Below are 12,891 nucleotides of genomic sequence, written 5' to 3'. Positions count from 1 at the left end.
ATTAACTAGTTTGGGAATTAGTCAACGGTGGGATCGCAATTTAATTTTTTGTGTGTGTGGGATTGTCCCTTAGCCATACTTTAGGACAGGTAGTGTAATGTACGGAGGCTTGAAAATACAGAAATACTTAGCAAATAACTGTGTTACATGTATATCATGAACTTTTCCATTATAAAGTCTTTATTTTATGCTATTAATAATAATTTTGGACTAACAGCTCTATTGGGATGTTTTTGGAATGCAAAGTGACAACTTCTTGCAGGATGTCAAACAGACCTAGGGGCAAGTAGGCAAATTTCTTCACGTGAAGTGTAAGCTTGTTTGTGATAATGATTTTTACTGAAATTTTGTGCTTTGACAAAACTTTGAGAGTCTCTCATAAGCTTAGGAGTCTGTTATCTTTGACTGTAGCTCCTATTAAAAGGGACAGCAGGATGGGATGTGTCTGGTGGTATGGAGTTCTGCTGAGTTTCCAGTTCTAGATATTTTAGTCATTTCATCAGTTTATATATTCACTGTGGATGAAAGATGTCTCAGCTGAGACATGCTGATGAATATGAAAGAAAGTGTCATGTGCTTAGTCACAGAAAGGTTTATGTGGATTTCAGTAGTACCTAAACAGTGTGAGCTGAAGTTAGGGGAGAAATAAACAACTATTTTGATTTCTCTTCTTCCTCTCTGATCTACCCACTAAAGGGGAACTTCCCCACCTCACTTTATGGTACTTTTTGAACATTGGCATCCTCATATGCATTACTATGGATGTTCCATACCTGCTGGTAGGAGACTTGGAATGATGACTTCAAAAATGGAAGCAGTTTAGCTGTTACACAGCTCTGTTCCCTGTAGACACCAAAGTGGTTTGAAGAGAAACCACAAGCCTTTATTTACTGCTGGAGAAGACAGAATAAGAAGTATAAAGCAGTTATACCAAGTTTATCTAGGAAGTGGCAGAAAAGGTTATAAAACCTGCTGCCTACTCTATTACTATGTCCATCTTATATCTTGGAAGGAATGAAGGGCAGAAGAAGAGGTGTTCACCTGAATTAGTAGGTGTTTTTCATCTCTGTCAGGGGAGACATCCTGTTATTCCTGCTCTCCTCGGCTTCCTCTTTGGAGGCAGTGTATTACTTACAGTAGGTATAGGAAACACATTAAACTAAGTAAAAAGTGCAGCTTACTCTCCTAAAAGTGATTGTCAGCATAAATACTCAGTCATGACCAACAGTATCTGCTGCAGGTAAAATTTTAGCTGGCAGTGAGGCTGGTGAAGGCCCCTTGAGGCAGAGGGGAAGGGGTTCAGTGCTGAGCACAGAACAGTCCTGTTGAGTTCATATTTGCAGTCAGAAGCACACGGTTGTGGACCACTGTATATCAGAGGATGCTTGTATTGTGCCCTGGGTGATATGCGGTGTATGATGTACCAGGCCGTGTAATAGCTGAAGATGCATTGTATCCAAGGTCTAGGAAAATAAACTTTACATCTGGTGTCATCTGAATTGGATTCCGCTTTTCTGAGGAGCTAGATTTTGGTGAAACATCGTGATGTACTTCTGGTTATAAATACTTACAAAAAGATGTTTGCAAGCCTGAGGAGGAGCCAGAAGAATAGAAGGAAACATGGCTAGAATCCAAGGCGAGATTGGCAAAGCAAGCTGATGGCAGCAGAACAGAAGAATAGAAAGGGAAGGATCATCTGCTGAAGGTACTAAAATGTTCTCATTTTATTGCATCTGTGCATAGTTTTGGTGTATTCATTTCCCACAAAGGGCCAGTACAGCTTGTTGTAGTGACTATGGGTGAAGTTCCAATAGTGAAGAGTTGCGGTGGTGGTTTTTGTATTTGCCACTGAAATAATTTCTAGTAATCTAAGGGTGTTTAATTCTGTCACTTCCAATCCCAATTGTTGCCTTTTACAGGCATTCCCAGACCTCTGCTATGGCCACTACTGCAAGGACAAAAATTAGTTGTAATAAGAGGTGCAGTACTCCGTGTGTGTGTGTTTAAATTCAAATAGTCAAGTCTAGGACTAGCTAAGGATAATGAGTTGACCAAACCATAAGTAACTATTTGCAGTGTGTATTGGTGGTCTTGGCACTAATACTGCAAATAAGTTTCAGCTTTGTTCTTTAACAAGTAGGCTTCCAAACAGCATAATTGTATGCTAAATTTTTAATGTTCCTGTATCTATTAATCTTGCAAGCTCAGTGGACAGGGCTGACATGTCACTGATAACCCAGTGATTCCAGAATGAGATTTTCTGAATCAGTTTGCAGTATTAGTGTTTAATAAAAAGGATAGCTTCTTAACTTGGAATGCTGGATGAATCCATGATGCAAATCTTAAGACTTCATTATCTTCTGTTGTGTACCAGATCTTCCTACTGTGTGTAAATTAAAAATTGCACTGTGTTAGGAAATTGTTAGAATGTATTCTCTGCATTATTTGCTGACTGTGCTTATTTTTGCATCAAATTCGTTTTCAGGTGTGGAAAACCAGAAAGCCTTCACAACTCAAACGTGGTGGCACCAAGACCTGTGGGGGTTTTTTTGTTGTTTTGTTTTTTGGGGTTTTTTTTGACTGGAAGAGAAACAGTTGAGCTTCAGATTCTGCTGAAGGAGGACCATATGAAGCTGCAGAGAAAAGCAAAAATGACTTGAGAGACTGAAATGGAAGATGAAGCATAGCCAATAAATACGTACATGTGCATCAAAGAGAAATGGAAAACGCAGTTCATTCGGTGTGCTGTGTGTTTGCTGCATTTGGCAGTGCACACAGAAAAGGAGGACAAATAACCTGGCTTGAACTGTGAGCCATGAAAACTTAACTTTCAAAGACTTTTCCTGTTTTAAAGAACAGCAAGTTGTTTCCTTATTTTCTGTTTCTTTTACTCTTCCTTGACTTCCCTTTGCTGAATTTCTGTTGTCTTCTTACTGTTAAATGGCAGATACTTACACAATTTTTGTTTGGTCCTGCTGTATAAAAATACTGGCGTTTTAAAAAAATATGATAGCTTAAGGGGTACACAAATATCTTGCCGCTCCCTTCAGTAATGTTTTGTTCTGATATAAAGGAGGTATGCTTTGCAGTGTTTCCAGGAGTCACCCTACCACTCAAGAGTAGTGATAACAGATATGCGACAGAGTAATTGACAATAAACCTGCCCAGGTCAAGTGAACCTGTACTGCTAAGGATACTGTACTAATCAAATAAATGCTGGACAGATTACTATAATACTTTGCTATCATCTGGCGCTTTAATTTAATTTTACACTTTTATTGTTAACCCTGAATATGTGGAGGAATCTTACCTTGAGAGATAAGGGGTTCTTCTGCAGGGGTACATGAAAGCTATGCTAAGTATTCTTACCTGAATACTTGTATTTTTACCTGAATACTTAAAGCAGCTGGGAGGAGTATCCCTTTTGGCTTGAATTCTTCCTTTTTCCATTCCTTGTTTCAGAAAAGTACTGAAATAGTTGTGTTGTGTGTGTTGTACTTCTGTAGGAATCTTCCAGAATGAATTACCAACTTCTTAGCTTTCATGCACTATTCACTTTTTAATTGGAAGATTTTTGTGTTCTTTGAATAGATTGCTGGAATTCCAGAATTCTGCTGTGATATTAGGTATTTTTAAAAAAAGAAATTATTGAAGACTACTGCTTCAGAACTATTCCAACCAATTACTGAAATCTCAGTACCTGTATCTATCTTATCTGTCACAGCATAGCATTTACAGGACAACCTCACCTTTTCAATGAGATTTTGTCTTAGTATCAGCAGGCTTTAGAATTCATTGTGGTTGTAACTGAAAGGTGGGATTTGTCTACTGTATTTGAGATGACTGAGAGTTAAAAAGTCTAAGATAGAATCATTCACATTAAACTCTCTGTAGTCTGAAAGAAACCAGTGTCTACTGCAGTGCCTGCACCACGGAAAGGAAAGAAGGCAACAAAATGGACTAATAAACCAAATCCTATTTAATGGATATGTTGGTTGCTGCAGTTAAAGCTAAATTTGATAAAATTTTAGCATGTTTGATAATCACAGTAAGTACTAAAGCAAAGCAGGTTTTTTTCTTATGAGCAGTTATGTTTCCACTTACCCTTTTATTTTGTGCTGGAGATCTAAATTCTCTCCCCCATCTTGCTTTAATTGAAAAATAGCTTGTATTTCTCTCATGTTTTGTTTTTATTCCTTCTCCCGGTTCCTTTTACATGTCATCAATACCTGGGTTTGTTTGGTTTAGTAATTTTCTTGATACACTGATATCAACTAGAGAGAAATGGCAGAATAAAATTTTCTCTTATTATTTGTACTATAAATGATGGCAACAACATGTAGCTTCATAGAAGGATATAACTAATTGGATAATTTAGAAATGACTAGGGAAAACTGCTTTATATCTTGAATATGAAATTAAAATATTTGTAAACAAAAATTCTGCAGGTCTGTGGAAAGTTTTTCAGTTCCCATTTTGATTCTGTATGTAAAGAAAAATGACTTGGGAGATCATCACTGAAACAGAAAGGAATTTAAGAGGAGGTTCAGTGTGCTAATCTTATGTATGTTAGGAAATTAGAATTACGATAGGAATTCCCTGCTATGAATTAAGAAACAAAATCGTAATGGAAAACAATTTCACAAATGATAGATTGAGACTGTTGTTGCCTTTTTAAAAAGAATCTGTACTCCTTAAAATTAACAGGAATTAATCAGCGTTTTAGTAATTTAAAGAATCTTCTTTTTGAATTGGATACAAATTGCTTGAATTTATCCAGTAGCAGGATTGGGTCCTATCTGCTGATTATCCTTCCAGAGACAAGAAGTGCTTTTTGAATGGGGGGGATAAAAAGAGTTGGTTTTCTTGATTTCTGGCAGCTGTTATTTTAATATAAACTATATCTTGGGGGTTTTTTTGGTGTTTTTTTTTTTTTACTTCATTATATTATAATTTTCCATTTAGTTGCTTTTCAGAGCATAATAGCTAAAAATCAGCTGGGAACCAAAGGTATATTTTTACAGGAACTTTTTTTTTCCACTTTAATATGAAAAATGTTGTGTTTATTATGGTTTGAGATGGTTATTAACTGTAATAAACCTCATGCATTTGACAATACCTTGTAGTCAGCTTCGTTATTTTGCTTTAATGAGCTTAAAAGGGGTTTTTTACTATTATTTTGTTGTGCTGAATATATTAATTCCTTCCTGTTGGTTAAGGATGATAGGGTAATGCATATCATGTTTCTCCATTTCATAGACTTTACATAAAACAATGGGGAAAGAAATACTGAAATCTAAGAAGCTGTTAAAGAAGCGCACAAACTTGCAGGGAAACTTGGGAGCAGGTTTGTTGTGGATGGTTTGAACTCCCTTTATTCCTGACTGAAATATCTAGGAAGAAAGCCAGCAAATATTTGATGTGTTAAAAAAGTAACTTTTCCCATTATTCAGTAAACAGGAAAGTGGTATTACTCTAATCTTGTTTTGAAAGGTGTGATCTTGATCTTTTTATGCCTTTTTTTTTTTTTTCTTTTTTTTTTCTTTTGTTGTTTAGGTCTCTGACAAGTGTAACGGACAGTGCAGAAAAAGGCCTGTCCTCGGCTGAAAACTTAAAAGGTTTTATTGAGATAATAATTCCATTACTGATTGAGTGCTGGATTGAAGCATCTCCTGCACAATCAGCTCCCATTCTTGGAAACCTTTTGGAATCAGAATCTCAGCAGCTTATGCAGCAAGTTCTTAGCATAATTCATTTATTGTGGAAACTCACAAAGCGACATGATGAAACCTACAAAATGGTAAGGGAGAAATGATCCATGGTGTAATGATCACAGTTCATTTTGTTTTGATAAGAAACTAATGGTTTGCTGATTTGAAATAGTGAAGATACTTTGTTGAGAGAGGAAGAGCCTAGGTCTTGAGTAGATTTTGAATCTGGATTTTGTTGCCTCTTTCTGTAGAAAAGAATCTGTTGTACTGAGCCATGAGTTCAGTGAATAGTCTCCAGGAATCCTCCTTGAGTGCAGCACAAAAGCTTTGAAACTGGAAGTGGTATTGGAGAAGAGGAGCATTTTGTCTCCCAGATAACCTCTAGAATATAAACTGAAACAAAGTGTAGAATTGGGTGTTTGTTCCTTGTTTTTGTGTGTTGAAAAAATTCATGGGGGTTTGTAGGAATGACCAAACCCTAGATGTTTGGAGAGGTAGAGATAATGGTGGTCTGAGATCCTGTAATTGTTTGATGCAATCTGTGTTGCTGTGTCACGATTGGTTGGATCAAAAAGGATTTTAGGAAGCATCCTCTGAAGTTTTGTTGTTTTGTTTTGTTTTTTTCCCCAAGTTATTTTCTCCATCTTTTACTTAGATAACTGAATTGCTCTTTTTGGTAACTTTTGCTGCTTTTCCTAAAATTTACCAAATTGGAAAAAGAACCCAATTTCCACTTTGGCTATTGAGTAGTTGGAAAGAATGTCGACAGCTCTTGGTTTAACTGTGTATAGGACTGTAGGTCCCTTTGCTAAATGAAAAGCTACACATAGAATAATTATTAGAAAACATTTGTGGAATTATTACATTAGACCAAACATACACAGCTTTAAGGGGTGGATTAGTGTGCCTGAGCAAAACTTGCTGTTCTTTTTCCTTCTTCATCTTTTCTAGAGGCCCTCTTGGAAGTGGGCAAAAAGCAGGCAGTTGACCTGGTAAATTCCTGTAGCAGCTTCCTGCAGCTAGCCTTTTTCTGAAGGATCCTGCAGAGCTGCTGCCCTTAGCCCTAGGGTGATTGTATTTTGGTCACACAAGTGGCATGCTCCTCTGTCAAGATATGAGCTGGTTTGGGTACACATAGTTGGATTATGACCTTGTTTATGGGGAGGAGAAAAATCTGAGGTTCATACAACCTGGGTTTTTTTTGTGGAGCAAATTTTATTTTAGATAAGTGGTTTGTTTTGTCTTTATAGTTACCTTTATATAAAAAATGTGTTCAAATGGCTCTGTTTGAAAATGAAAGCTTGGCTTATTTAATAGCCTTTGGGCTTACAGGCCAAAGTGGTTATTAGAGTCGCTGTGGAAAACCACTCTGAATATGCTTGGTGGAAAGCTATTGATCTTTGAAATAGTTTAATGGCCATTCTCTGTTCTTAATAGCCAAATATCAAAAGGATTATTTTGCCTGATCAATTTGATAGTAGTGCAGGCTTTTTTAGCGATGAGCTCTGCTGTCCACTTTGTTGAATAGTGACTGTCTGCTAACCTGCAAAGCAATATTATTTTAAAATACTGAATCATTTTTCTGTAAGGGTTGCCTTTCTGTTGGAAAATGTTTTGTCAGTGGGCTTTCAGCCACAAGTACATTAATGATAGGGAGAGATAAAAGAGGTATTGGAATATGTTTTGATGGAAAACTCAGGATAGTCATTGCAAGTTAAACAGAGTCCACTCTGATTTTAAGAACCCTGATAAATTGATACAAAAGATCTGTAATTTGGTTTAGTATTGCATATATCCATGTAAATACGTGCTAAAAAGTACAGTGGTTCAGTTAGGATTACATGTTGTTGCTAAACCTTAGCTCACAGCATCTTGTTACTCCCTTGTTTTGTGGACCTTCGTGCATAGCACTTGAAAGTAAAGATGTATAAACAACTTGCAAACAGAAGCTAAAGTTCTTAGTTTCATTGATTCCAGTAATGAACTTTGGAACATAATTGGCTGGATTTATTTGATGTACTACCATGTTTTCTCTCTATCATCTGCTTTCCCTAACAGGAACTATGGCTTCGAATGAATTACCTTGTTGATTTCAAGCACCACTTCATGCGTCATTTTCCTTATTCTTTACAAGATACAGTAAAACACAAAAAGAAAGATCCATGCAAAAGGTAAGAATAAAATCGATGTCATGTAGCAGCTTTTGATTTCATAAGAGAAATGGGACAATGTGACTCATGTGCTTTATCAAATATTGAGTTTTTAATGGTGGAAAAGAAAACTTTATTGCGTATTGCTTGAAGATCTGTGGAGATGCCATTATAGGAAGGTGCATTGCTTCAAATTGAGAAGTTTTAGTTGTTCTTTGTAGAAGTATTGTATAGGAAATTGTCTGAATAGCAGCCAGTAGAAAATTAAGTGTTGCCTTAGGGAAATGAAAGTATTTTATTCAACTCTTGATCTGGAATTTGCATATTGCTAAATGGTGATTGTTTTAGGCTGACTGGTTTCATATTTCTGCATGTTTTCTTCAGCTGACTGCTGAATTACATTAAACATAGTTCAAACATTGTTTTCACCTTCCTATAGTCTTCTCTAGTTGTATTACGGGGGCTGGGTGAGCACAGCTGGGAGGGAAGATGGGACACGCTGTGGCTGTCCTGTAGGGCAAAGCAGTACTGCAGCACAAGCCAAAACCACATTTCTTCACTGTAGAGCTGTCAGAGCAGATGCACCAATTCTGTTTTGGTACAGGCCAGTAGCATGTTGTCTCTTCTCTCAGCTCCCAGGTGTGAGACTAAATTCACGCTAAAGTTGTTCTGAAATCATTCTGCACCTTTGCAGTCTATGGAGAACACTTGTGTATGTACAAGGGGTATCAGCTGGTTATCCATTTTTCTTTCAGAAATAATTTTTTGAAATCTTTCTTTTCTTCCCCCCATCCTCCCCTTAGCAACAGGAACTGTGTGAAATCCTCGAACAACATAGACCATCTTTTACTGAATTTAACCTTGTGTGACATAATGGTTTCATTAGCAAGCGCTTCAACACTTCAGACGGACTCTGGTTGGCTGGACATGATAAGGAAATTTGTGACAGATACTCTTCAGGATGGCAGCAAGTTGAATAGCAAGCAAGTGAACAGATTGCTTGGGGTGACTTGGAGACTAATGCAAATACAGCAAAACAAGGGTAAGATGAGTAGTTTCTGGAAAGCAAAATTATGCACTGACAAAGCTTAAGTTGTTTTAGTGTTTTAAGGTTTTTTGTTGTTACATCAAAATACATTTTGTCATAGTGGTTAAACTAATGTCATGGTAATCTCCCTGCATGTAACATTGCAGACTTTATTTTTGGGATGCTGATGATATGCAAAGTATGAATATATTTGTACCTGTTTTCTGGTTTTGCTTCTTAAGATACTCTTATAAATGGAAGATTAGCTTTATATTGAAACATTGCTAGGCTGTAGAAGTGCATGATAGTTTACTATCCCAACGCTTATTTAAAGTCATTAACAGGGCTGATAGACTCTCGAGTACTGTCAGATGATCATTTTAGTTCTGTGATGATGTGAAATGCCAAGATACTTTGGATGGAAGCTGCTGTTGAGTATTTTCCAAGGTGTTTGATTTGAATCCTTTTCCAAGAGAAAATATTTCCAGTCCAATATTTTAGCTTGCTTTTTTCTTTCATTTCAAGTACTACTTGGTTGTGTTCCAAATGAGACCTTGGATATAGAACTTCAAGAAAGGACTTCAGTAAACAGAAAAGTGACAGCAGTCTTTTATGTTCTACCAGTGTGATAGAAATGAATTCCACATCCAGGTAGTTTAGAGAAAAGTCCTTAGCAACAGATACAGTTGTTACGGTTGTAAAATGAAAAGATGTCAAATGTCCCTCAAATACATTTTGGCAGTTAGCTATATTTCCTGCCAAATCCATTTTAATTGGGAATCTATTTATTCCCAATTACCCTGGTGACAAAAGTAGTAACTAGTCATTCCTATCTGCACTTCAAATTTAGCTTTGTGTTGAAGGGAAATAATAATCTAAAGTCAGAGCGTTTTGCAACACCTGAGCTAAACCAGAGGAATTATTACTCAGGAAAGTAGCTTCCAAACAGTTTTTACTGGTAGATCGGATACTTCAGGCCTTTCTTTGTAATGAAATGATTATTTTCTTTTTTAACTTTGCCAGACTTTTACCAAATAGTGCATAATGGCTTGTGGTTTTCTACCCAAAGTGGCCATTTCAGTTCAATAATTTTCCTCAGGAATCCAGAAAATAAATAAGCTTTTAAAAAGTTACAATGAAATTGTGAAAGATTAATATGTATGTATGTTTTCTGCTGATCCTGTAAAAGTTCAGTGTGAAATTAGTTATGTCACAAAGCTGTATCTCTCTATGTGGATGGTTTATCACCCCTTCAAGACAATCCTTGTGCAGTACTAAAAACCTGACTAGATGTCAGATTAATCTACCAGCTGCAAAGGAGATACAGCCTTGACATACTGGAGAAACAGGAGGATGGTTCAACAAGAAGTGCAAAGCCTGCGCCTGGAGAGGAGGAAGCCCGTGCACCTCTACATTGCTGGGGGACGACCAGGTGGAAGCACCTCAGCAGTAGAGGACCAAGGCTCCAGGTAGAGCCAGCAATGGGCCCTTGTGGCAAAGAAGCCCTCTGGGGTCCTGGGCTGCATTAAGAGTGTTGGCAGCAGGTTGAGGGGGGTCATCCTACCCCTCTAATCCGCACTGGTGTGGCTGCTCCTGGAGTAGTGTCCAGCTTGGGGCTCACCAGTACAAGAGTGGTATGGACAAGTTGGTGAGAGTCCAGCAAAGGCTGTCAAGATGCTGGAGCATCCCACCTGTGAGGAAAGGCTGAACTGGAGATGAGAAGATTCGGGAATCTTCTCATCAGTGTATGTAAATACTTAAAGGAGAGGTGCAAAGAAGAGGGAGTCAGGCTCATTTCAGTGGTGTTTAGTAACGGGACAAGCACTTCATTAGCTTGTGAATGAAGTGATTGCTGCTACTTATATATGCCTAAATTGGGTTGAATTCCTTGGGACCACAAGCCCTTCTGTGACAAACTGAGTCAGGTCTTACACCTTCCATGTATTGTTTAAGTTTTCAGGTGCTTTCCTATTCTTTCTGGGCTTGTCTTCTCTGAATTCAGGTATTTTTCCATGCTTTGTTAATTTTTCCATCCGGTGGTTTAGTCTGGTTTCCAATAGAATGTTTCGTCTCTTTCTCAATCTGTTACAGTAAGTTCTGTGTTTGCTGGCTAATTCTAGCCAATTTGGTCCCAGTGGTAAAGCTTCAAATGTTTTAAGTCTGGTGATAGCACATGGCTGATGAGAGCTTCAGAGAAGGAAAGGTTGCAGGGGAGTTAGCAGTTCTTGCAGTTCTTGCTAGCAGCCTGTTGAGGTATTTGTTTTCTGGTTAATTAGCAAGTGTAACTTGGAGCCAGCTGGTTCAGAGGCAGGGAGACATGGTGAGGTTAGCGTGTGTGGTGGGGAGAAAAGGGTGGTACGGAGAACTGAAGGCACTGTGACAGTGAGGTTTTGGGGAGCAGAAGTAAATGAATAGAGAACATTGGTCTGAGGTTACTGCTCTAGGGGAAAAAAATTGGAAGACAGCTGTGAAAAGCAGGAATTTATCGGTTCTCAGCTACCTTGCAGCCTGTCTTGAGAAAGTTCTGAAGTTTTCACTTGCATGTTGTCTCTACTCTTTTGTCTGTTTCACAAGCGGCACAAGAAAGTGTTGTTTCAATGGTTTAGAACTCAGTCCAGAAGTTACTTCAAAACATTCTGGTACTTCCCTCTGGAGTTCAGTGTAAACAGTTGTAGATAAAGATCACAGCTCTCTCTGTGTGTGCATGTATAAAATCAGATGATTAAAAAGTATTACTTCCGATTTTTAACTTTTTTCCAGTAGCAACGGAACCCTTGATAAAAGCAGTATATACACTATACCAGCAAAGGAATCTGCTCTTTCCAGTTCGTACGTTGCTTTTGAAATTTTTTAGCAGAGTTTACCAAAAAGAAGATTTGAGGACACAAAGAATCAGGTAAGAAAAAAAAAAAAAAGGTATATTCTTTTTCATTTCAAAATTGTTTACTGATTTCAGGAGTGAGAATATTGAATTTATATATAGATGTCATAAGACTTCATTCTGTTTTGATGCTGTGTCAGTGGAATTTGAATGTTTGTGTGCTGTGTGAGATGGAGATGCTTAGTTGTCTGTCTTAGCATAAGTACTAAATAGATCTTAATGGCATACATTTTAGCCTGAAGTACACTGCTACAAGCTTATTAGTGACTGTGTGGCAGTCAGTGGACATGTCAGGATTGTGCAGCTGTGGCCATGGAGCATTTCCATCACTTTAGCCTGAAGTCATGAGCTTGTCACTTAGTGTCTTTGGTGTGCTGATAGTGGCTGTGTAGCCTTTTTCGGATTTACTTTCTTCAAGAAAAACACTCTTGTTTTGGGGGTATGGTTCTAAAGAGATTAGGTTTAAGAAAGTGTTCTTGTCCTTCTGGGCTCCTGGTTCATTGTAGGATCTGGTAGATCATGGGTAGCTTTTGTCAGATATCTGACTTACTTCAGATGTAGTCAGTAAGAGATTATTTTCTCTACGTAATACTGTTGCAAAAGTTTTTCATTGATCAGATATGTCCAGATTGTCTTCACATCTTAACTTTTCTAGACTGGATTTTTCAGCCAAGTCATGTAGTGCCAGGACATAAAAATATTAAACACAAATCATGTTCATGTGTATGCATCAATCCTTGTTTGTTTGGGAACTGCAGGTCCCCTTCAGGTACTGTAAAGCAGCTCTGAGGCTTTGGGAAGACCTTCTCTTCTCAGGGCTGAGCAATAGAAGCTCTCTCAGTCTGTCTTCAGAGGAGAGGTGCTCCAGACCTCTGGTGATCTTCATGGCCACCCAGGACTTGCTCCAATAGCTCCATGTCCTTCTTATTTCTGGGGACCCAGAGCTGGATGCAGCACTCCAGGTGGGATCTCACCAGAGCAGAGTAGAGGAGCAGAATCCCCTCCCTTGACCTTCTGTCCATGCTGCTTTTGATGCAGTCCAGGACACAGTTGGCTTTCTGGGGGATGTGGTCTGTTTCTACCACTAAAAAAATCAAACCTCAGGTCTGTCAGAAGTTCTGG

The 12,891-nt window shown here is 38.1% G+C and overlaps 1 protein-coding gene across 6 annotated transcripts in view; it reads left to right on the top strand.

Moving 5' to 3' along the window:
• TEX10 (testis expressed 10) overlaps positions 1-12,891 on the top strand; it is a 53,916-nt gene that overhangs the window by 4,958 nt on the left and 36,067 nt on the right. For 5 of the 6 annotated variants that reach the window (XM_040062270.1, XM_040062245.2, XM_040062253.2 and 2 more), the window contains 4 exons: positions 5,557-5,800; positions 7,770-7,882; positions 8,665-8,903; positions 11,649-11,784. In XM_040062270.1, coding sequence (XP_039918204.1) covers positions 5,557-5,800; positions 7,770-7,882; positions 8,665-8,903; positions 11,649-11,784 — 732 coding nt within the window. The remainder of the gene's footprint in view (positions 1-5,556; positions 5,801-7,769; positions 7,883-8,664; positions 8,904-11,648; positions 11,785-12,891) is intronic. The other variant, XM_058420442.1, reaches the window with a different exon arrangement.

This window comes from Hirundo rustica, chromosome 1 (assembly GCF_015227805.2).
Source record: "Hirundo rustica isolate bHirRus1 chromosome 1, bHirRus1.pri.v3, whole genome shotgun sequence".
Classification (NCBI taxonomy): Eukaryota; Metazoa; Chordata; class Aves; order Passeriformes; family Hirundinidae; genus Hirundo; species Hirundo rustica.
The sequence above is the reverse complement of the archived record's forward strand: the minus strand, read 5'-3'. Positions and strand labels throughout refer to the sequence as shown.